Source organism: Calidris pugnax, unplaced genomic scaffold (assembly GCF_001431845.1).
Source record: "Calidris pugnax isolate Ruff unplaced genomic scaffold, ASM143184v1 scaffold118, whole genome shotgun sequence".
Lineage (NCBI taxonomy): Eukaryota > Metazoa > Chordata > Aves > Charadriiformes > Scolopacidae > Calidris > Calidris pugnax.
The window spans coordinates 1,404,136-1,428,535 of NW_015090855.1; the positions used below are offsets into that span (position 1 = coordinate 1,404,136).

Sequence of the window (24,400 nt, forward strand, 5' to 3'; positions counted from 1 at the left end):
TATAATATTCCATGCTTTAATCAAGTGGTAAATCAATAAAGTTTTAAGAAGTGTTGCTTGGGCTTTTTTCATGTAATTTATTATAAGGCTCTAAGACTATATCACTGATGGTGATAACCACTTTTAGGGGCTGGTTGGGTTGGGCTTTGGGTGGATTTTTGATTGATTTGGGCCTTTTTTTTTTAATATCGAAATGCCCCCCTACCTCTTCTGGCTGCTCTTTCCTCAGTGGCACCGTCCCCCTCTTTTAATGACTAAGAGGGCTCCTGGCTTTCGGGCGCCTCCGCTTTCTGCCCTCTTGCGGCCTAGGTTGCCCTCGCCGGGCGCTGAGCCGTCTCCTCCTACCCTCGACCGGCTCCCGCTTGCCGTGTGCCCGCTAGCCCCCGCCCGCCCCGCTGATGGCGCCCAGGCCCGGCCATGGCCGCCCGCGCTGGGTGCCGCCTTCCCGCGGCTGGCCTCAGGCGCCGCAGGGCCTTGTGGGAAGAGCCTGGCTATTGGTCGGCCGCCCCCCCTGGGGAGCGCGGCAAGGATTGGCTCGTAGAGGAGCGTGTCGGGGGAAAGAGAGGCCGTTGATTGGCCCGGCGGCCTCGCGCTGTCACCGCCCTGCGTGATGCGGTCACGGTGCCGCCGCCGCGCCCTCTCACCGCGGTTTGAATGTGAAGCGCAGCCGGAGCTCTCGGAGCCGCCGCCGCCGCCGGGGGGAGACACCAGGTGAGGCTGGGCCGGGCCGCGCCGCCTGGCGATGCTGGCGGTAGGGCGACCCCGCAGCCCGGCGGCCCGCATGGCCCGCTGGCGGCCGCCGCTGCTGCGCTCCGCACTGGGCTCGGGCGCTGGGCCCGCGGCGCAGCGAGAGGCGCAGCTCACCATGCTGAGGGTGCTCCGGCCCGCCTCGCGATTGGCCCGTGGCCTCTGGGGCTGAGAAATCTGCTCTCCTCATTGGCTTCCGCTGCTGTCAGTCTGGGACTGGCGGGGAGGGGGATGGGAGCAAGTTAGTCTGAGGGCGGCCGGTAGCGTTGGGGGCTCCCCCGCCGCCGTCAGCCCGCGCTGCCCCGGCTCGATCCGGCCCGGCGGGGCTGTGCAGGCCGGCCTGTCCGTGGGCCCGCCTGACGGGGGCCGCAGCTGAGCCGAGCCGAGCCACAGCCGTGTGAGGCAGCGCGAGCGCCGCTGCGGGGGAGGCGCAGTCTGGCGGCGGCGGGCGGGACGGAGGGGCCCCGTCCCTCGGATAAACCGCCCGGCGGCGGGGACGGGACCGGGGAAGCGGCGGGGCGCGCTGGGCTGAGGCGGCGGGAGGAGGCTGGGCCGCTCCCGTGGTGGTGGCCGGGCCTGGAGTGCTCCCGGGCCTCGGGTGGCCTCGCCAGCAGCTCTGAGGGGAACGGGCGGGAGCGGGCTGTCGGGGGCGCTGGGTGCTTGTCCCCCGGCCCCCGCCGTTTGGTGAGGTGGGAAGCGAGTGTAAAGATAATCTTTCCTATAAAATCTGAACCGTAACCATCCTCCGGCACATAGGTGGCGTTTGGTGAGTGGTGTGGTGAGTGGATGCAGCAAGAGACTTCTCTGAAGTTCTTCACAGCCTAAGGCTTGCAGGGCTGCTGCTTTTTGCCTTTAGTTTTTTGTTGTTTTTTTTCATAAATGATCTGTCGTTAATTTGACTACAGTAGTTAATACATTAAGCACATTTTCTGGATTTTCTTCTGGAGAGGTGGGCTGAAAAGATTGTTTTCTGTGGTGTTTTCAGGAGGTGTATGTCACAACATAGCAAAAAGCGTCACATCACTTCAAGTACTGCCAGGTTTTTGTAGTGGAAAACAAAAGAAATGAAAACCTAAAGGAAGAGAAAGAAATAAGAGTAAGCAGGTAGCAGGTGAAAATATTCATCCTTATGTAGGAGGGGTTGAGCAGTGGGTTCAAATCTTCACCTTTGGCCTTTAAAGTAAACTCAGAGTCAGCTTGAGGTATATGTTTTTTACATAGGTCCCTATATTACATATGTATGTGAGGTATTTGTAAAAGGCTATTCAGGGTTGTCATCTCCTCTTTCAATTTGGTTTCCCATTTTAGTCACATTTGGTCTTCATAAGTGATTTCTGTGTGGATTTGTACCTGGGCCTTCCAAACTTCCTTGGAGCAGATAATTTATATTTTTTTAATTATGAAAGATTAAGTATTGGTTTCAACATCATAGTAATGATGTATGAGGCCATTTTGTAGAACAGATGAGCCAGCTATTATTAGTGTTGTTTGCTTATACTGTACTTTATTGGGATTTTGTTGTTTGATGTGAATTGGTGAACAGGACTACAGGGAAGTAAACCCCCCAAAAGGGAAGGGGGTTAAAACATGGGAGGCAGAAGTGGTTTTTTTACTTTTTGTAAAATATATTGGGACCTCAGTTACTCATTAATATCCATTTAATTCGAGAAGATACTGTTGCTCTCTCTTCTAATAATACAGCTGCCGTAGTTAAAATAAAAATTGTGTCATTGAAACTCATTGCCTTTGATAGCATGCTTACATAGAAACTATATTTATTGCACTGATAATTAACATAGAACAAAACCAAAGCGGGACAGACAAATTTCAGTTTGTCTTACTAATTAGAAACTTTAGAGAAGAAATAGAAATCTTTGCTTCCTCATTACTTCTCTAGTGAGTGAACTGTGCTGCTGGTGGTAAGAAAGATGGGCAGAATTGATGATGATACCCTGAACAACAAGATGTCAATTAAAGCATGTCTTGCTACTGTTTTAGTGTTACAGTAATTTTAATTATTCCAATTAAAGCTCTGAAGTTAAATAGCACTGTGGTAAGTGTGAGAATGTGTGTGGGAGGATTACTAGAGAGGAGTAATTTAGACTTATTGCACAGAGTTATTCTGTAATAAGTATTGCAGTTTAAATTAACTCCTATTCTAATTGAAGTTAATTTTATAGGGTGGACAACCCCTCTGGCTTTGCACAGTCTTTTGTCTTTTTGTAAAAAAATTAATTTTCTGTTGAGTTTTCTTTGATAGTGAGTATTTAATTTTAAACAAGCCTTGGCTCTCCAATACACTTTAAATTGTTCTATTTACAGTTATATAGGGCAGGACTATTCAGCTTTTTTAACAAGGAATAGGTTTCTGGGGCTGAGAATAGTTCTCAAAAGCAAAACCAAGCTTCTGTTGTCCTGAAAGAGCAGGAGATCATCTTTTGGCTATACCTGGTTCATGATTTGCTGAATGTATGATCCTGTTCTAAGAGTTTGGTGTCAATAAACTAGACAATAATGGTTACATGTAGTTGAAGAAATTGAATGTTTTGTTTTGTGCTTGGTGCACACTAGCTGTTGTTCTATTGGATGAGACATGCAATGAGACTATGCTTTAGGAGGTACAATCAACAAGAGCTGATGTGTGGATCAGGTGGATTCCACGTGTCCTCCATGGAATCTAGTTTTACATATGTGTAGATTATAGGATATATTTTCTGATCTGTATTTGTAACAAAATTGCTTGTGGGTTTTAGGTTCTGCCAGAATGGAGTTGAGTGATGCCAACTTACAGACTTTAACTGAGTATCTGAAGAAAACACTAGATCCAGATCCTGCTATAAGGCGTCCTGGTAAGTGATTCTCATGAGGGACCAAAAAAGTTTAGTTTCTTTTTGGCTCTTCTGTCTGTGTATAGCAAACTTCAGTGGATGTTTATAATATAACCTCTTTGCAGAAGTTCTCAATATCCTTTTAAAACAAAACACACAAAAAACCCACAGAAAAACCAATGAGGGATGGATATAAGAATAAATTTAATAAATAAATTCGTTTGCTTTTTGCAATTTTATTTTCCTATATTCTTGATTTTATTTTATTTTTTTTGGTACTGCCGTTGCTTAAGATGGTGCTGCTGTTCACAGTCATAGAATCACAGAACCATAGAATGGTTAGAGTTGGAAGGGACCTTAAAGATCATCAAGTTCCAACCCCCTGCCCTGGGCAGGGACACCTCCCACCAGACCAGGTTGCCCAAAGCCCCATCCAGCCTGACCTTGAACCCCTCCAGGGATGGGGCAGCCACAGCTTCTCTGGGCAACCTGTTCCAGTGTCTCACCACCCTCACGGTAAAGAATTTTTGGTATCTAATCTAAATCTCCCCTCTTCCAATTTAAAACTGTTACCCCTTGTCCTGTCACTAAACCAGGATTTACTTCTATGAGGTTACGCCTTTTAAAAATGGTGAGGAGGCAATCCTGCTTTGAATTGAGAGTTTTTGTTAATAGCAGAATCATTAAAGGAGACACAGTACCTTTTGTCAGACCTGTTCTGTGTTTCTGTTCTTGTGAAACTCTGGGGAATTGTTCATGTGTTAATTATTTTAAATAGACATTTGAAGTATCATAGGACTCCCATTGGAAAAATCAATTCCACTTTTGCTGATCTTAATATATTCTCTTACAGCGGAAAAGTTTCTTGAGTCAGTTGAAGGAAGCCAGAATTATCCGTTGTTACTCTTAACACTGCTGGAAAAATCACAGGAAAATGTCATCAAAGTTTGTGCGTCTGTAACGTTCAAGAATTATATTAAAAGGAACTGGAGAATTGTAGGTATCCTAGTGAGTAGTTGTGTTAAGATTTAATCATTTTAAGGTTTAATAAGATACTCTGCAGTAACCTTGAAGAACGTGTGTATGTCTGTGCTCTATGAAAGAAAGTAGATCACTCAGAGAACAAACACAAGGTGTGATTTACTGATGAGATACTAAAACCTGGACTGTTGGAGTCCATTCTATTAAAAAGCTATAGCTGGGTGATAAAATGATGAACAAATAATTACTCTAATATTATGTGCATATTTTGAAGAAGCACAATATTTAAAGCTCATTTAGCTAACAGTAATATTAATTAAACTAAAATGATTGTCAAGTGTCTTTACACATTACTGGCCAATTTGGCTTGTATCCTCACAATGTTACACACATTTCAGGCCAGCACTGCAGCTAAAAGTGATGATACAAACTTCCTTTCATGTCAATGCTTCTGGAGCAAAGAATAGTGAGGGACAGTTTATTTTGGTGGCCTTGCTAGTTTAACGCTTAGAATTATTTTTAGGCATAAAAAGGAAGTACTGCCACTTAATCCTGTTTTATCCTTTGTGTTGAAGAGGTCAGAAACATTTTTGATTCAGAGCTTTCAGCGTTCATGACATTTAATTTATGGTAGAAAATGTTGAGAGCTCAACTCATTCAGCGGTTTTCATTGACGTGTTTATACTTTGTCTCAGTGGAAGTACTGTTTATATCTGAAAAGTATCAATGGTATAATGTTGAAACTGGTTGATATTTCATCATCACATCTTAGCTGGTATCTATTTGCAAATTTGCATGTGATTGCCCTTCCCCCTCCAGATACTAATATTAAGAAGCCGTAGCAGTCCCAGCTCTGGTTGTGTTTAATCAGATCAGTACATTCAGTCTGGCGTGAAATTTCTAGAACTTTGGTTTTGCAATACTGTGTTCTCAGTCAATTCTCACAAATTGCATCTTTATCCGTAGTGTATTGTAAGTAGAAATAATATTCTGTAATGGAAAAAATTGTAGGTGGCTTTCTTTTTATGGATTGCTGATGTAATTCAGGATGAGATTTTGTTTGGAGTAGGTGGAGATACTATGCAGTAAATGCATCCAGAGGACCGTTATGATTGCTGTGTGGCTTCAAGCACATTATTTTGTCCAAAATTGAAGCTTTCATTTCAAGACCAGCTGCACAAACATAAAATACAGCCCTGGGGCTGGCTTACCTACATCACGTGGCTTAATTTAGCAACCTTGGACTTGGCTGATACAAAGCTAGTGGAAGTAAAAGGGTTTTTCCTGTTCAAGGGCTTGGATTTGGTAGATCCTGGAGAGTCATATGTACAGGGCACTCTAGAGAGAGAAAAGAGTTTGCTTTTTTGATTTATTTTTAAAGTATGTACAGAATACTCATCTATGTGCTGCCTCTCATGTCTTGTAAAAAGGTCTAAATTCTTTGAAAAATCTCATAAATAACTCCATAGGAGGATTTGCTGTTGCTGATCTCTGTACCACCTCTGTCCTGATCTATCTAAATGCATAGCAGCAAGTCTTGCCTTCCTGCTTGGAACTTGCTTAGTGCAGTTATTGCTGCCTTTTACATCAAATAAACTTGTAAAGCTCAGGTTTTAAAGGTCGTCTTCTTTTTGTGGTTTTTTAATGTATATATAATGATGCTTTACGTTCTTCTGATTCAGTGCAATTTGATAGAAGCGGAAAAGCAAGTTCTTTGTGTCTTAGTTTTGTAAGTGCTGGTTACAAAACCTAAGTCATGAAATTTTGAAGTTACTAAACTTTTTTTTTAACTTTATGGAAAGATGGTAAAAGGGAGGTAAGAAGGAGGGTAGTAGTGCCATCTGGTTTAAGCATCTTTAGATCATTGAATTACTCTGGAGGTTCTTACCTCTTCTAATTGCTGTCTGGTTTCTAGGTTTCTTAACCTTGGTGCTGCCATCACAGATGATGTGATTATCTCTGCTGTCACTGATTGGTGACAAGCCTCCTTATTTTTTTATTTCTTCAGTAGAAATTTTGTCATGTAGTACCACTTGGCACTATTGACTGACTGGACTTTGAACTGATTGATATTTTGAACTGATTAGATAACTCTTAAAGTCAGTGTTACAGTTTTGCTGGTGTAACCTGCACCTATCTTCATGTACGGTTTCTAGAAAGTATGGCCTGAGGCAGCTTGCACAAAATGAATCTGTGAGGTTGGAGGAAGTGAGGACAAAGATGTGGTTTGGTGTGGTGGAAGAGGAGACTATTGGCTAAACTTATATATGTTATTGGCATATGCATCCACCCTGATTATGGCTGAATTGCTGATCTGAAAAGTCACTGTTCGAGAAGGAGAAAACTAGTTCAAGGTTCTACAGAAAGATGTAATTCCTTTCAACTTTTTTAAGGTACTGCTGTTATAGATACATTGTAAGCAATATCTTTAACAGATCTGTGATATTTACATAAATCAGTATAAGCAGTTGTTTTCTGAAATGTTGATATTCACTTCTTGCCTAGAGTATACTGATATGCCCATGACTTAATTATTGTTTTAATTTTAGGTTGAGGATGAACCGAACAAAATATGTGAATCAGACAGGATAGCCATTAAAGCCAACATAGTGCCCTTGATGCTTAGCAGCCCAGAACAAATTCAAAAGCAGGTAATATGTCCGTTTCTGGTTATATCCATGAGACTCTTGAAATATTTTAAGTGTCTTTAGAGGCTCTGACTATTGGCAGAGCTCAGTTCCCTTACTGATGAGGTCATCACAATCCAAGTAACTTGGGGTATATTGTCACAGCTACTTTTGCCTACTTTAATTTTTTGTTGTTGTTTTTTAAACCATATAATCTTATGGCTAAGTTCTAGTATTAGACAGTTAAATATAGTAATTCCAGAAAAAGTGAGACTGCCTGTACACATTGGATTTAAAGTGAGATTTATTTATTTGAGGTGAAAAGTAGTAGATACTTAACCCAATTATTATTTTTTTTTAATTTGACAAGAATAATAAGCATTTTTCTTAGATATTTACCACATTTGGCATGACTGCTGTGGTTTTTGTAATGAGGAGCCTGCTATTATATCATGTAATGGTTATGTTTCCTTTCCAGTTAAGTGATGCTATTAGTATTATTGGTCGGGAAGACTTTCCTCAGAAATGGCCAGACTTACTGACAGAAATGGTGAATCGCTTTCAAAGTGGAGATTTCCATGTCATTAATGGGGTCCTTCGCACTGCTCACTCTTTATTTAAAAGGTATTGGAAATAAGGGAGTTAGTATATGGATTGTAAATTTCTGTTCATCTCTAAATTTTTACTATTACACTTAATTTTGTAGATTTACAAAGTCTACAGTTGTGGCTTTGACTTACGCATATTGACATCTTAATAAGGAGTTAAATATTTGTCAAATTGTACACCTGGCACGGTATTGAACTATGTTGTTTATTATTTACTTGACAGTATTTGTTTCAAGGTTCAGCACATAAAACTAATTGTATGAAAAGTTAATTTAGTAATGAATGTGAAGACAGTATTCTATTTTTTGTGTATTTCTCTTTCACTTGTCAGGTACCGCCATGAATTTAAGTCAAATGAATTATGGACAGAGATCAAACTTGTCCTTGATGCCTTTGCTTTACCCTTGACAAATCTCTTTAAGGTATTTCTTTTTGAGTCATTTCTAAAACAAGTGTAGCGTTTTGATGTGCTTCTTGTGAATGCCTGCTAAATGAAAACTTAAGAATAGTTGCTTTGAATTGGTTAATGAGATTCAAACTGAAATCATGAAGTAAGACCTTTCAGGATTGATAAGGGGAGGAAAAAGAAATGTTTTCTGTTTTGTTTTGTTTTGTTTTTTTAAATAAAAAACGAAAGAAAAAAGTGTTACATCACATTTTTCAATGCCTCTGGTCAATGTGGTTTGTGTGTGTGTTACTTGACTGAATCTTACGTCTTTTTCCAGGCAACCATTGAACTTTGCAGCACACATGCAAATGATGCTAGTGCTTTGAAGGTTCTTTTTTCTTCTCTCATTCTAATTGCGAAGCTGTTCTACAGTTTAAATTTTCAGGTGAATCTCCTTGTTTTTCTAATAGTTTTGCCTTGATCTCACGAAGCTGTTATGCTCTTATTTATAGGATCCATTTGAGGCAGCCTTTAAGGCCATGCTTTATCGCAAAAATAAAATTTGACAGTCTGCATCAACGCTGGAGTAAAGGAACAGTAAAGATGGGGTTAATTAACATGTTAGCTTGGCCCTGTCTAAACAAAAGTTCAAGAGAGTCTAAGCTCTTGTCACAGCAAGGAGGCATTGCATGGGTAGCTCTGAGCAGCTGTGACAGACAGAAGTCAAATGCCTGAGTTTGTACTCGCTGCGTTCCTTTATAGATGTGTCTGTACTGACATGAACTCAGTCATGTGGGTGAAAGTCAGTTAAAACCAGTAGCTCCGTAGCACTACAGTGGCAAGTAATTCCGGTAGCAGTGTGGAGCTTTTTTGTTTTGAAATCAGATCTAAATTTCTATTTAATACGTAAACTATCTGGAAACTAATAAAAAGATACTTTGCTGGGGTTACATATGTTCATGTTGAGACATAAAATGTAAGTCTGAAGTGTGATGATCACGCCTTGATTGCTTGGGCTCTTTCATACTGGGCAAAAGAGCAAGCTGAGGGCTTATGCTCTCTTGTTCTGAGAGTAAGAGGCAATATAAGGTTCTTTGTTTATAAAACTGTAGGCTGTATAGGGTGTAAGCAACTTGTAGTGTATTTGGAAATAGTGTATTCCAAAGCCTCTGTCTGGAGGGTTTTTGATTGGGAAGAGGAGGGGTAGTGTTTCATTTTGAAGATTGTTTTCCACACTTTATTGTCCCTCAATAGATTATGAGGTGGATACATACTACTTACAATGTAGGTATGTTACCTAAGCAGTGCAATCAGAAATTAAAATGTAGATTTATACTTTTCCTTCACAGGATCTTCCAGAGTTTTTTGAAGACAACATGGAAACGTGGATGACAAATTTTCATACTCTTTTAACTTTGGATAATAAACTTTTGCAGACTGATGTAAGTGCTGCATAAACCTCCTAGTTTGCCTCTGTGTAGTACAGGGGGTTGACTGAGAATTTAGGTCTAAGTCTGAACAATGCAATGTTTTCTTTGACTAACCAAAGGAATGGAATGACTGTGAGGAAATGGGGTTTAAGAGAAGTTGTTCCGTTGCCTAAGAAATTTCAGGTCCAGTTCTTGAAGTTGTATCTCAGATACAGGTATACCCAGCTGTGCACAGAAATTGTTACAGATAATCATCAATGAGCAGATTCTTTTGAGGACATCTGCTGAAGCAACCTGATCATTAGAGAGTCACAGTGCTTAGGTTTTCTCTACCTTTCGGCTGGTTTATGCACTATGTTTTAGAAAACAAATATCTTAAAGAACTTGAAACAGTTGAACACAGAAGGCATAACCCTCTAAGTACTTTAGTTTAGCATTTGCTGGCTTTGTCTAATTATAAGAATTAGTAGTTTCACAGATGAAAGATGATATCAAGTCATCAAATCTCAAGTTAATTTTGTGCATGCTGTCTACACTTTAAATGCTGATGTCCTCCAGATACTGTACAATAGTTTGCCACATGATGGAGCCAGAGCAACTCTATAAATTGCTTTACAATGCGTAAGGAGGCTTACTAAGTGTATCTGTGCTATAGTTGGTGGTTTTAGGCTAACGCTGCTGCTAAAAGGAGCTTTGCTGCTCTTTTCTCTTGTGTCTGTGGACTGTTGCACAGTACAGACATTCATGCAGCTGTGTGCTGAACAGAGTCAGGAAGTGATGTGCTTTAAAACTGAGGTGGGGATTGGCAGGGGGTGACAGAACTGGGGTGATGGTTTGTTGTTGTTATTTCTTTAATTCCAGCTCAGTTTTCCCAATTCCCTTTCCTTTGTGGCTCCACAAGCATCTTTGCTGGTATGGGGAAGGAAACTACTTTTACAACTATTCCAATTTAAAGTAGCAAGATATGATGTCTTCCAAGCATATTTTTTCAACCCCTTATGTTGTCTTTTTCCAAAGACATTTGTAAATTAATTTCATGTCAAACTTTATCAGGTCTAAATGATTTAAAGTGCATAGTACTTTCATTTGAAATGTAGGTGTGATTTATAACTTGCAGTGCAGTTTCAGTTCAAATCAGCAAAATACAGTAACTCTAAAGATGTGAGATGGATTTCTTTCACCTGTTTAGAACATGGTAAAAGAATAGTGTGAATATTCCCTTCAAATATGTTAATATTTTAATATTTAAGTTTGGATGTTTAAGTTTTTAGTTTTGTTTTATGTGAGGATGAAGAGGAAGCTGGATTACTGGAGCTCTTGAAATCACAAATTTGTGATAATGCTGCTTTATATGCTCAAAAATACGATGAAGAATTCCAGCCCTACCTGCCACGTTTTGTAACAGCAATCTGGAATCTGTTAGTTACAACAGGCCAGGAAGTGAAATATGACTTGGTAAGTTGTTATAAACTGATCTTGTCAAGTTTAATAATGAATTATAAATTGGTCAGTCATGCCAAAGCTGAGTGTGTTCTGTTTGTGTTGTTCCAGCTGGTTAGTAATGCAATCCAGTTTCTGGCCTCGGTTTGTGAGAGACCACATTACAAGCATCTGTTTGAAGACCAGAATACATTGACAAGCATCTGTGAAAAAGTTATTGTTCCCAATATGGAATTTAGAGGTAATTTTTTGAGGCTTAATTTTCAAAGACACAATAAAAATCTAACTAATTATAGCGATTTGTGGCTGTGCAGGACTAAGAATTGAGGTTTACCTCTTGTGTACTTTAGTACTGGATTCAAAACCAAGTTTCTACAACAGATTGCTGCCCTATGGGCTTTGTGGAATTGTATGAATAGATCTAATCATTTTTCTGTCTTACTGAGGTCTCAAATTGAAAAGTATAGCAAGCCTAGATATGTGCCACAAACTGTTCATGGCTAAAGTGAGTATCAGAATAATTCAAGTCTAAATAAGCATTGATATCAGGCCTACTAAATTGTAATGTCTATTTCTCCCAAGTTTTGGTGGGCTCATGTTGATCCTAGTATCTAAAATCAGTGAAGATGTATTGCAGTGATGAGAAGCCTCTCTCTTAAGTCTATGACTCTTGAAGCCTTTCTAAATGCACTTAGTGTTGAGTGTCCTGTCTTTTTTTTCTTTTTTTTTCTTTTTTAAATCAGGAATACATGGACTCATGAGTATGAAAGACTAATTTGTGGGGCAGCAGCAAGCTAAACAGGCTAGTCTGGCAGGATATTTACCATTAATTTCTATTAATGTTATAGAAAAATACTTAGAAAAAATAGCAAGTTGATAATAATAGACCTTTTTATCATAAAAAGCAGAGACCTCATTATTTAAACTTCTCTATATTTCATATTTTCAGCGGCTGATGAAGAAGCATTTGAAGATAATTCTGAAGAATATATAAGAAGGGATTTGGAAGGATCTGGTAATCCACAGATTTATACTAAGAATACTTGGTCTTTAAATATAGCTCTAAAGAACTGAAGCAATTTAGTGAAGCTTTGTTTTTTTTTTCCCCTCCCAAGAGAGTTTATCGGGTTTTGATCAAGTTTACTGTCATGATGTGCCCATCACAGTGTCTTCTTTTTTTTGAACAGTGTTTTTGTAGGGTTTTTTCCTTAATTGGATTGGTATGTCTCCTGCACTGCACACGTTCTTATTTCAGCAAATATAGCCTGTAAGTCAATGCTGAATAGTGGCCACAGTTGTGTATTTAGTTCCTATGTGTAGAGTTTTAAATAACATGGAGAGACTGTGCCTGTATTTAGTAGTCTATCATGTTGAAACTGAAATTCTGACTGGTGTTGCATACAAATCTGTGATGAAGCCAGCTGGACACCAGCCAGCTCTTGTACCCAGCACCGCGTTCAGACCAATGCAGTAACTGTCCTGAAAACACAGAGCTGTGCTACCAGAGCTACTTCATCTTCTGATTGTAGCTGTTTGGTCTTCAGCCACAAATGAACCAAATCTGGATCTGTGTCACAATTCTGTATATGCTGTTCTGTGCCACTAGCAGTTTGCTGACTGACACTTTTAGATTAATGACAGTTCATAACAGATTTAAGAAACTACTGTATGCTTGCAGTGGAGCACAAAAATTGGAGGAAGACATTTTTGAACTTTTTTCAAGTGAATGTTTTATCATTCTTATCCAGGATTGGCTGCATTCTAGCTATTTGTGAAGCTTTTATTTGTTAGCTACTCCTGCTTTTAAGATAGTTGAAGCAACAAGTATTTGTGTTTTTCAGAGATTATTTTAGAAATGTACTCTATTGCATTTAAATTGACTTGCTTTATTTTCCTTCTTTTGCTTCTGTTAGTATATTGTATTAAAGGCCAGCTGACTTCTTTTTTTCCTCTCTTGAAACAAGGAATTTCTACAGCTTTTTTTTTTTTTTCCAACAAAAATATACTGATTCAGTGTATATTCATATTCAGTGACTAGCAGCTTAGCACCACACAGCAGCTTGCTTTCTCCCCACCCTACTGCAATGGGATGAGGGAGAGAATAGGGAGAGTAAAAGCAAGAAGACTCACTCTTAAAAAGTAACTTCTTAAAAGTGGATGGAGATAAAGAGGAATTAAAAAGGAGGTGGTGGTGGGGCGAAGTACTCAATGACTCAATGTCTCACAGAGTAGATTGATGCCCAGCCTGTTCCTGGGCAATGGCTACCTCCCAAAAAACCCTCTCCCCTCAGTTTTTATTGCAAAGCATGACATTATAGGCCATGGAATACCCATTTGGTGGGTTTGGATCAGCTGTGCAGGCTGTGTGCCCTCCCAGTTTCTTGCCCACCCCCAGCCTACTTTCTGGGAAATAAAAAGAGAAAGCCTTGACACTGTGCAAGCGCTTTTCAGCAACAGCCAAAACACTGGGGTGTTATCAACAGTTTTAGTCACCAGTACAAAACACAGCACCATATGGGCTGCTATGAAGAAAAAGGAGGTGGTGGTGGTGGGGCGAAGTACTCAATGACTCAATGTCTCACAGAGTAGATTGATGCCCAGCCTGTTCCTGGGCAATGGCTACCTCCCAAAAAACCCTCTCCCCTCAGTTTTTATTGCAAAGCATGACATTATAGGCCATGGAATACCCATTTGGTGGGTTTGGATCAGCTGTGCAGGCTGTGTGCCCTCCCAGTTTCTTGCCCACCCCCAGCCTACTTTCTGGGAAATAAAAAGAGAAAGCCTTGACACTGTGCAAGCGCTTTTCAGCAACAGCCAAAACACTGGGGTGTTATCAACAGTTTTAGTCACCAGTACAAAACACAGCACCATATGGGCTGCTATGAAGAAAATTAACTCCATCCCAACCAGATTTAGGTGCATAATTATCAACATAGTAAAAAGTTTCCCTCTGTGTTTACTGAAATGTTCTTTGGAGGGCAGTAAAACCTGTGAATACTCATGCAGTCTTGGTAGGTGTCCATTCCTCTTTTTGTTGTACAAGTAGTCCCTGTTATGACAGTAAGTAAAAGATTTAAACCTGTTCATACACATCAGTGAGGAGGATTGAAGGTGTGGCTGTAACTTGAGAAGCTGTATACTATTAGTATATTATTATGATGTTTATTAATATGAAAAGTTGTATACTTTCTCATATCCAAACAATCTTTGATTCTCGTGCAGATATTGACACCAGGCGCAGAGCAGCTTGTGATCTCGTCAGAGGCTTGTGCAAATTTTTTGAAGGACCTGTGACAGGGATTTTTTCTGGATATGTTAATTCTATGCTGCAAGAATATGCAAAGAATCCATCTGTTAACTGGAAGCACAAGGATGCAGCTATTTACCTTGTTACGTCTTTGGCATCCAAAGCTCAAACACAGAAGGTACTTTTACATTTTAATCCATATTATAGTGTATATGAGGACTGCAGTTCATTTTATGCTGCTTCAGAATGGGAGAAACTGTATTTGTAGTAGTTTAATGTCGGTGAGATTAAAAGTTGTCCATGATACAATCCTATCACAGTTGGATCTGCAGGTAGATTGAGCGAAGTCAACAACCATGTGTGACCTTTTGGCAGATTTTACTGGCATGTGTGAGGCAGCCGTACACATTTATAATTATAATTTATGCAATTTTGCTGAAGGTTCTCAGTCTCCTCCTGAAACTCTAGTTTCACAGCAATTGCTAATACTAGTGATGTGTAATGTGAACCAGAGTCTGCTAGCAATTAGAAAACTCCTAAGTTGTACATCTGTCTTTTTCTGTGCTATTTACTGGAAAATACGGGATAACATCACTTAGAATACCTGATTGATCAATATCTATCTGAAAATCTTGTTTTAAGATTTTCTCATAAGAGAAAACTAAGTAGTCATTATTTTTCTGCTCTAATTCAGAATTGGAGTTTGAGTCCTAAACTTTTCCTTTTTAAAGGGCCTATCACCAAAAAAAAGTATCAAGTTAGCACAATGCTGATATTTTCTACCGAAAATTTTCATTGATAGTTATTATTCCTCAACTGGTAACTTTGAACCTCAGTGGTGCTACAGCTGAAGCCTAGAGACTAAAAACATTACGAAAAAGAAATTGGATGGTGCTGTGCTAAAGATGCGCTTTCAACAATTTCATCATGTCTGTGAATGCTTTAGATTCCTTTTATTAAAAGCACATAAAAATGAGTAATAAAACTAGCTGAATGTAGCATCTCAAAACATAGTTGGTTTGCATTTTCTTTTCTAGCATGGAATAACACAAGCCAATGAACTTGTTAATCTGACAGAATTCTTTGTGAATCACATTCAACCTGATTTAAAGTCTGCTAGTGGTAAGTTAATGTTAATTTTGATACGGCATTTTCTGTGATATATCTACAACCTTGACAGTGACTATTGTTTCTTAAGGCTCAAGCAGTCGTATATCAGCATAATCTCTGAGACAGAAGACTGTTAACACCTGGCATGTAGGAATTGATTCAAATTTGTTTGGCTGGCAATTAATGGGCTTTTAAAGAAGGGTGGATTACCACATGCTATCTGCAAGATCAGAGCATGTATATACATGGTTGCCATCAGATATGTGCTTAAACCTGTTGAATCAAAGTAATTTGATTTCTGTATTCACAACCTTATGGCAAGCTTCTGTGCTGTAGAAAACCCTGAGAAGTTAAAATACTGAAGGCTGGGTCATAGCCTGTGTCAGCCCGTATCAACGAGATTACGGATGTCTAGATTTAAGCCACATATTTTATGTTATGCTTCAGCAATTATCTTACAATGTTTGGAACATAGTGGGTTGTCTTGGAATATGTAGGTGGAGGCTTTTTAAATCAGAGCCAGAAAGGGAAATTTCATGTGAAAGAGTTGGACTGTATACTTAATGGTACTAAAACCAATACTTTACCTAGCAGTGCCCATACAGAAATGCAGAAACTAAGCAACGTAGGAAAACACTGTATGTATTATTTTTGAGTGGAAAAATCATGACTTAGTGTCACCTCTATATATAGTATATGTTCGGTAATCACACTTATATGAAAAGAATCAACATAATTTGCATATTTTTCTATTGTAGTGAATGAATTCCCTGTGCTAAAAGCAGATGGTATCAAATATATCATGATTTTTAGAAATCAAGTAAGTTTTTCTTTTACTCTTATGGTAACAACATATTGTAGTTCGTTACTTTATACTTGCCAAGCCTAATTTATCTCATTTGGCCATATGTTAACTCAACAGGTGTTTGATAGTCATATATGACACTTCATGCTGAATTTTTAGTTTTGAAAGTAAATGACATTGTTATAAATATCCAATTAACATGTAGACTATATGCTATCCATATGCTGTGGGAGCACTGAGCATCTCGGCATGCTTAGTTCTGTGACACACTCAGACTTTTTCAAGTGAATGTTAGTCTAAATATACTTGATTGCTCGTATCATTGCAGTAGCTGTTAAAGAGAGTACAGCAACTTTGTTCTTTACCCCTTCTGATTTGTAAGATGCAGTAAGAAAATACATTGAGTATTATTTCTAAATTTTAAATTACCTTTCTTCATCTCTTATGAAATATCTGTGATGTATTTTTTTTAAGCTGGATATATTTTTAGTTGCCCATTAAGACAAAGTAAAATGGAAAAAGAAATATACATTGGGAATATATGCACTTACTGACAATCAAATGTAACGTTGATGTTTGGGGAAGTGTGCCAGCAATGACAGAAATAGTTATCTCTTGGTTGTCAAGGTGTGATTTAGCAACTGGGGGAGCCTTCTAAGGTTTCTTCCTCTGCCAAGCTTTCAGTTTGTAGCTGATGAGCTTAAAGTGGTTATGCTCTAGTGTTGAACCATCTGTATTTTTATGTAATAGATGTATAATTTGTTGCTCTGTTTTTGTAGGTACCTAAAGAACAACTGTTGGTATCTATTCCTCTCTTAATAAATCATCTTCAAGCAGAAAGTATTGTGGTCCACACTTACGCAGCCCATGCTCTTGAAAGACTGTTTACCATGAGGGGGACAAATAATACTACCCTGTAAGTTTTCAGGCAGAAATAAATTCATTGCTACATGGATTTTGTCCATTAAGGATGACAAATATCTGTAGGGGATCTTTCAGTTTTGAGTATTACAATATTGTAAAATGCTTGAAGTTTGAGTATCTTTCATCATTAAAGAGCTGTGTTTTACTTAACAGCATTACAGCTGCAGAAATGGCACCATTTGTAGAAGTGCTACTAACAAACCTTTTTAAAGCACTGACACTTCCTGGCTCATCTGAAAATGAATACATTATGAAAGGTAAACACTTCATGGGCTTATAGTCACAGACTACTGACATTTTTATTTGAAAAAACTAATTTATGCAAACATGCTAAAGAGGCATGCACAGCCTGCAGGCATTTACCAGGCTCTATTAAGGCATCTTTGACTAAATGTATGGTACCCAAGAGAAACACTACACATAATGGTACTGTGACAAATTATTTCTCAAATGGTAGTCCTTGTGGTCAGGACAGCTACCTGAGCAGTGTCAGTAGGAGATCTGGGTGGGTTATGGCTAATTGTATGCCAAGATTTGAGACTGGCCCAAGATAAATGATGGTCTTTGCAAAGTTACTTAATCTTCTGTACTCCATCTCTAGAATGGAGGTAGTAAGCTTTGCTTTATCCTTTGTCATGATTATAGATTGATTGCTCTTGCAGCTTGTGCTCTTTCTTACTGTACCTAATTCCTTGGGATGTGATTTAATCGTGAAAGGTAAAGGATTTAGGCATATGATGGGTGACAGAAGTGTATGTTTGTCTCCAGAAGATAATACTTTCAATTTATTTGCAGCCATCATGAGGAGTTTTTCTCTGCTACAGGAATCCATAATTCCATACATCCCTTCTGTCATCACACAGCTTACACAGAAACTGCTGGCTGTCAGTAAGGTAAAGAAATAGGCTATCTGAGCAAAATGTTCACTTTTTACCACTTAGAGCAGTCTTTCTAAAGATTTATGTATACCGTGTTGTCTGTCTTCTGTTAAAAAATTGTTCAACATTTTCTAACTAACATTAAGTTAAAACAGCCTTTGAAGGAAGTACTGTCTTTTTGTTCAGGCTGGTCTAATAGTCTTGGACATTGACATTAGGGAATGCTTTAGAATAACTTCTTCAACTATCCAAGAAACTTCTACTATGTGTAGTTTAAACTTAGCTGCAGAGTATGAGAAGTGTTCAATAAAGAATTGACTAGGCAGAGGATTGAAAAGTAACCATTTTCCCATTTTTGTTTTGTGATACTTTAAGTAACTACCCCTCGTTTATGCTCTGAAGGTTTTTATGTTTGCTTTTATCTATGGAATTAATTTAATTAGCATATTAATAAGTCCTAAGTATCCTTCAGACTCAGCTGAAATAAAAAAAAATATATATATTTTGCTAAATAAGTGGCTTGGCTGCAAGTTTGGGTTGATTTATCTGTTTATAACTTGTTTTTAGAATCCAAGCAAACCTCACTTTAACCATTACATGTTTGAATCAATATGCTTGTCGATAAGGATAACATGCAAAGCAAACCCTGATGCAGTTGGAAGCTTTGAAGAGGCTTTATTTATGGTGTTCACTGAGATACTACAGAATGATGTGCAAGGTAAATTAAAATCAGTAAGTGCTTGTGCTCTCTCTCTACTATAATTGGTTGCAATGATTTACCTCATGGCAGTTTTTCTGTAACATAGAAATCCAAGTGAGAACACAGCATGTTCACAGTCCTAATAAACGCTTTTAGGAAGCATCTGGGTTGTTCCATAGGGTACACCAACTGTATTAACTTTTTTTTTAAAAACCTGTATTTTTAAATATCTAACAATCACTATCCTGAAGCCTCTTATTATTATTATTAATTAAATTGCATTGTTTTCAGTAGTTTATTTTCCATGTTCTGAAACCTTAACAAATAAAGGGAATAGAATTTTTATATAAATATATATATATAGTGCTTGCAAATTTTTGGAATAATTAAATTTGGGAAGTGAACATTTCTCCAGGGTTTTCTTGCAGTCTTTGTGTTAATATCATAAAATTGTAGGTTCAGTCAATGATTCATGGGTCTTACAAGCTGACACTGACTATATATGCTGAATTCATAAATGTCATAATTTCTTTTCCAGAGTTCATTCCATATGTGTTTCAAGTGATGTCTCTACTTCTGGAAATGCATAAAAATGAAATCCCAAGATCCTATATGGCGTTGTTTCCTCATCTACTTCAGCCAGTGTTGTGGGAAAGGACAGGAAACATTCCTCCTCTGGTCCGACTCCTGCAGGCTTATTTAGAGCGGGGTGCCAATACAATAGCCAGTGCTGCTGCTGACAAAATTGTAAGTTGGATTGATTTACTCACAGGCTATGCCTCTAGACACGTTGATTTAAGATTAAAATTATACGGAACTTTTTCATTTAGTGAATAGCTGGATTTGTGCTGAATTTGTGCTTGTGCTTTGAATTAATGGTGTTTACATAGAAAGACAAAAAATACTGTGAAGGCAGGCTTTTTGGATGCTTTTCCGTTAGATGGATGAGATAAATCCTAGGCTGTGATGCTTTTGTCAATTAAGATGTAAAATTCCTGCACTTAGTTTTTGCAAGCAGGTAAGTTTCCAGCTTTCCTGGCTCATTTGCCTCATGTTGAACACTGTGGGTCAGGGAAACTCAGAGGTTCTGTTCAGAGCAGTCTTCAGAAGAGTGAGTGAGGAGAAACCAAAGTGTTGGGGGATGTGAGGATTAGTGAATTCAGTGGGAGATTTATTCTGCATACTTAGCTTTTGTTATTTCTGCTGCATGATCTGCTATAGTCAGACTTGATTAGACAATGCCATTGATGAAGCAGACATGCGTGTTCAAATTGGATTTGGTGTTCATTTGATCAAGGCTAATCTTAATGCTTAAAGGAACATCACTTGGTCCCCACAGAAATCTGTCTTCCTAGTCCTTAACTGCAGAAACAGAATCCCGTTTTAGGTCATAAAAGCTTTTGCCTTAGTGCATGTCTTAGACAGTAAGGACCAACTTTCTGGTAGGTCGTGTATGAAGAACTGTTGTGTAGAGTTTTATATTTGCTTTGCTTACAGCCTGGATTGTTAGGTGTGTTCCAGAAGTTGATTGCCTCTAAAGCTAATGACCATCAAGGATTCTATCTTCTAAACAGTATTATAGAGCATATGCCCCCGTGAGTATGACTTGAAATTACATTAAAAACTAATTTCTTTGGATTTTATATTTGGTATCTTTGTATACTGCATAATTAATATTTAACAACTGAAAAATGTCACATTTATCAGTAAAGTAGATCTGAACAATTCTTTACGTTTTTTTCTGTGAAGCGATGCTAGCAAAATCCTGGATTGAATTGGTATGGATTGAATAACTGTTCTTTTAAATTTCCAGTGAATCAGTTGACCAGTACAGGAAACAGATCTTCATTCTACTATTCCAAAGACTTCAAAATTCCAAAACAACAAAATTTATTAAAAGTAAGTTCCTTGCTATATAAAAAACTTCAGCACTGGTGATGCCAACGGTTAGAACATACAGCTTTGCTGAATAAATATCCTGTCGTGTCCTGTGATTACGCAGATGAAGTGACACTGGTGACTCTTACTATCAGTGACTTGCTTCAAATTATTTGTGTAATCCAGGGTGGGATACAGGGCAGTTGCCACAGCAGGTGACAATTATTTCATGAAAACTGAAGGAAAGGAACTAAAATAAGGGAGAAGAGTTGTGTATTCCTCTTTCTTACTCTGTGTGATATCATTAATTATCTGAAAGTGTCTCCTTTTAATCCTCAACTAATACCAGCAAACTTTCACAACCGCGACACTTCTCTTGATTGTTTTAGTGTGCTGCAGGACATGAAAAAATCAGCAGTTTTTAGACAAACTTCAAGGTAGCAAGTTAATGTACTTCACTAAAACTGAACATATATAAAGATTGCTGTTTCTGTCCCCTTGAAAATCTTGTCAGAATCTATTTTGCTGCTGATTTATTCTTTTGTTTTCATGATGAGTTTTAATTTGAATTTTTTCTTGTTACAGGTTTCCTGGTCTTCATTAACTTGTACTGCATAAAATATGGTGCATTAGCTCTGCAGGAAATATTTGACAGCATACAGCCAAAGTTAGTGTGATTTATTTTTTTTTTTAATTTAAGACTGCTGTAATTTTTATCTTTTTAAGTAGGAAATACTTGTCTCCTTTAGCTAAAATTGCAAACTGCATTTGTCACTAGTTTGACTAGCCAAGTGTTTCTTCTAATGTGGTTGATTTATTTGTCTAGCAATCTTTCTTTTTCTGATTTGCTGCCTACAGTTCTTTGTTGGTAGTTCAAGGTATTAATCTCCTAGACAGATCATAAAAAGGACAGAGTGATGTTTTTATTCTCCCTTTGTGGAAAGCTTGTGTACTTCAGTTTCTACCGGGCATCTACTGCAACAGAGCAGCATCATGAGAAATTACCTGGTTTTCTCTTTTTCCTAGTGCTTCATATTGTCTGTTTCTGGTTTTCTTTTATTACCGCAAGGCTGATAAACCTTACTAATAATTTTTCTTTTAATGTTGTAATAGGATGTTTGGAATGGTTTTGGAGAAAATTATAATTCCTGAAATCCAGAAAGTGTCTGGACAAGTTGAAAAGAAGATCTGTGCTGTTGGCATTACAAAAATATTAACAGAATGTCCTCCTATGATGGACACTGAGTACACCAAGCTGTGGTATGTGGAACACTTTGTCAAGTTCTGCTAGTGAGGCTATTTGATTTTTTTGAAAACGTGAGCCATCATCAAAATAAACTCTTGGGATTTCTTCAGGCCTGCTATTGTTATGAGGCTGGTTTTCAGGCTTCTCATACCACTTTCTTTTCTCAACAAATAGAACTGTATTTTCACAGTAGATGCCAGAACTGGTTTGAGATTTTTGTGTGGGGATAGCACTGACTGGTAGCGGCGCGTAGCTAGGACTGCATTTAAGGAAATGCACACCTTTCTTGTTGCTTGTATTCTTTCTGAAAAGCTAGGCCCAGTTTTGACTTTTAACTGTTCAGGACAGTTAAAAGTCAGGACACCGACTTACAACCTGACAGAGAGGCAGTAAGTTCTTAGCTTAACAGTAGAGTTTTGGGGTAAAGCCATCTGGGAAGATTGTAAGCCAGTCTAGCAGTCTAGGATGTTAGGCAGGCTGAATTTAATGATAATAACCAGATCCCTGAACTAGAACTTTTTTTTGTGTGGTTTTTGTGGGTTGTTTTTAAATTTACTTAGTGAAAAGATATAATCTAGAAAATAATTGCTTTTCTAAGGTATGTTTCATAAGAATTTGACCTGATAAAAAATACATCATTCGTACTTTTAATATGAGCACCTATTACATTCACCCACGATTCTTCAAATCAAGCTTAGACTGGGCACTTACATTTCAGTAGCTGAGCAAGTACCTGCAAGGGCTAAATTGTAAGGGTTCTGAGTAATTTGAACATTCTTGGGAAATACACCCTGTCCTAATGTATTTTAAGCACTCCAATTTTATCCTCCCCTCTTTACGCATAGGACTCCTTTGCTGCAGGCCCTCATTGGCCTCTTTGAGCTGCCTGAGGATGACACTATCCCTGACGAAGAACACTTCATTGACATAGAAGATACTCCAGGCTATCAGACTGCATTCTCTCAGCTGGCCTTTGCTGGAAAAAAAGAACACGATCCTGTAGGTCAAATGGTGAACAATCCTAGAATCCATCTGGCACAGTCTCTTCACAAACTGTCCACAGCGTGCCCAGGCAGGGTAGGTGACTCTCATACATGGCATGTTAATGCTGCATTCTGTGGAGGAAAAGTGCTTTTTTGATAATGGGTCTCTTTTGCTAATGTTTGATAATCAGCAAAATGAAGTATGTCATAACCAGAATTGCTAGGTATTGCTCTCTTTTATTCTTTAATGGAATATAGCTTTTATAAGGTTTTTTCCCTAGTAACCTTAGAATGGCTATATTTTCACATTACTTAGTTTAGCAATAAGCTTAAGTATTCCATTTCTTAAATGAAAATTTGTCCACTTGTAGGTTTATAAATAATACTTGTCTCCAGTTCAACTGTAGATACTCAGAAAATTTCAGGCAACTCATGTTAAATATAAACAAGTTCAGTTTACAGTTAACTATTTTAACTCACGGCATCTTTATTTTGTTCAAGATTTTGGTAAGTAAAGATTGTCTGAGAGATCTGATGATTGCTGCATTCAAATATCCGCTTTAATAACTGAAGTTTTTCTCTATTCTTCTTTCATATTTGATTCAGATAAGTAGTATGTAAAGCTGTCGGCATCAGAAGTTGTAATTCCAGCAACTGCTTTCACAATGAAAAACTGCTGCTCTCAGGATGTCGTTTGACTTTGTACCGTGTGTTGACACAGTGATTAACGGGATATAGCAGTAGCTTAATGTATACACACATTGACACTTGTGCTCTGTCGTATGTTTTAAGGTTCCATCAATGCTGAGTACTAGTCTGAATGCAGAAGCGTTGCAGTATCTCCAAGGATACCTCCAAGCTGCAAGTGTGACACTGCTCTGAATCACGTATATTCCACAAGCAAGATCAAAAGTCAGAAGCGGTTTTGTTATACAGAAGGTTGACGGTGACTTTCTTTATAGCAGAGCTCAGGCAAAATGAAAAATGCTACTTGAAAATGTATTGCAGAATCCATCTTGTAAAAGATAAATGTGGCTTTAAGCAGAAACTGAAAGAATTTGGTGGTTTGTGTACTCATAGATAAAAGGTGGCTAACTTCCATTCCCAGTTCAGTTTCAAAGGGAATAGTCATAGCGGTTTGTTATGGGATTTATTTGAAATCTGCATCTGCAGTGTTTGGATAACATTTTGAAACGTGCGGAGAGCGCTGGCTGTAGAAACTCACTTTGGTCACTAAAACTCCTTTTCATTTTGATGTTGTCCTTTGTATTTCTTTTGTCTTTCCTTAAACTTTATCTAAATTGTGAATAAATAAGAAGTCCTTGTTTAAAATGCCTGGCACTGTGCGCTTACTGTTTTAGACGAATGTAGTTGGTTTAAAAAAAAGATGTTTTAAACTTAGAATAGAATATAAAATAGTGGGACTGTGAGGATTTTTCTTTATCCTAAGTAACAGTTTAAATATATTGTAGGATCATAGAGAGCAAATCTAAATCTTTGGCAGAAGATCCAAAGCTATTATCGCTCTTGATATTCATCAACAGGTGCACCCCTTCTCTTTGAACAAGACGTGTCAGTAT

The 24,400-nt window shown here is 38.4% G+C and overlaps 1 protein-coding gene across 2 annotated transcripts; it reads left to right on the forward strand.

Moving 5' to 3' along the window:
* Positions 1 to 594: 594 nt before the first annotated feature.
* On the forward strand, positions 595 to 24,152 carry CSE1L (CSE1 chromosome segregation 1-like (yeast)). Of its 2 annotated transcripts, none has more exons than XM_014943849.1 (25): positions 595 to 711; positions 3,501 to 3,596; positions 4,429 to 4,571; positions 7,106 to 7,207; positions 7,662 to 7,807; positions 8,123 to 8,213; positions 8,517 to 8,624; positions 9,529 to 9,621; positions 10,897 to 11,064; positions 11,161 to 11,290; positions 11,999 to 12,064; positions 14,272 to 14,474; positions 15,334 to 15,418; positions 16,165 to 16,226; positions 16,991 to 17,127; positions 17,289 to 17,392; positions 17,931 to 18,028; positions 18,581 to 18,731; positions 19,252 to 19,460; positions 20,211 to 20,308; positions 20,527 to 20,612; positions 21,177 to 21,258; positions 21,705 to 21,851; positions 22,683 to 22,914; positions 23,613 to 24,152. In XM_014943849.1, the coding sequence occupies exons 2-25, from the start codon at positions 3,512 to 3,514 to the stop codon at positions 23,700 to 23,702; spliced, it is 2,916 nt and encodes a 971-aa protein (XP_014799335.1). In that variant the 5' UTR covers positions 595 to 711; positions 3,501 to 3,511; the 3' UTR covers positions 23,703 to 24,152. The 2 variants fall into 2 exon arrangements, with proteins under 2 accessions (XP_014799335.1, XP_014799336.1); XM_014943850.1 differs by lacking the exon at positions 595 to 711 and adding an exon at positions 1,488 to 1,513 and having other exon boundaries at positions 23,613 to 24,075.
* Positions 24,153 to 24,400: the final 248 nt, after the last annotated feature.

Coding starts and splice junctions, on each gene's coding strand:
- CSE1L (XM_014943849.1), top strand. CDS start 3,512: ATGGAGTTGAGTGATGCCAACTTACAGACTTTAACTGAGTATCTGAAG. Junction 7,808..8,122: donor GCTCACTCTTTATTTAAAAG/GTATTGGAAATA, acceptor TTCACTTGTCAG/GTACCGCCATGAATTTAAGT. Junction 17,128..17,288: donor GGGACAAATAATACTACCCT/GTAAGTTTTCAG, acceptor TTTACTTAACAG/CATTACAGCTGCAGAAATGG.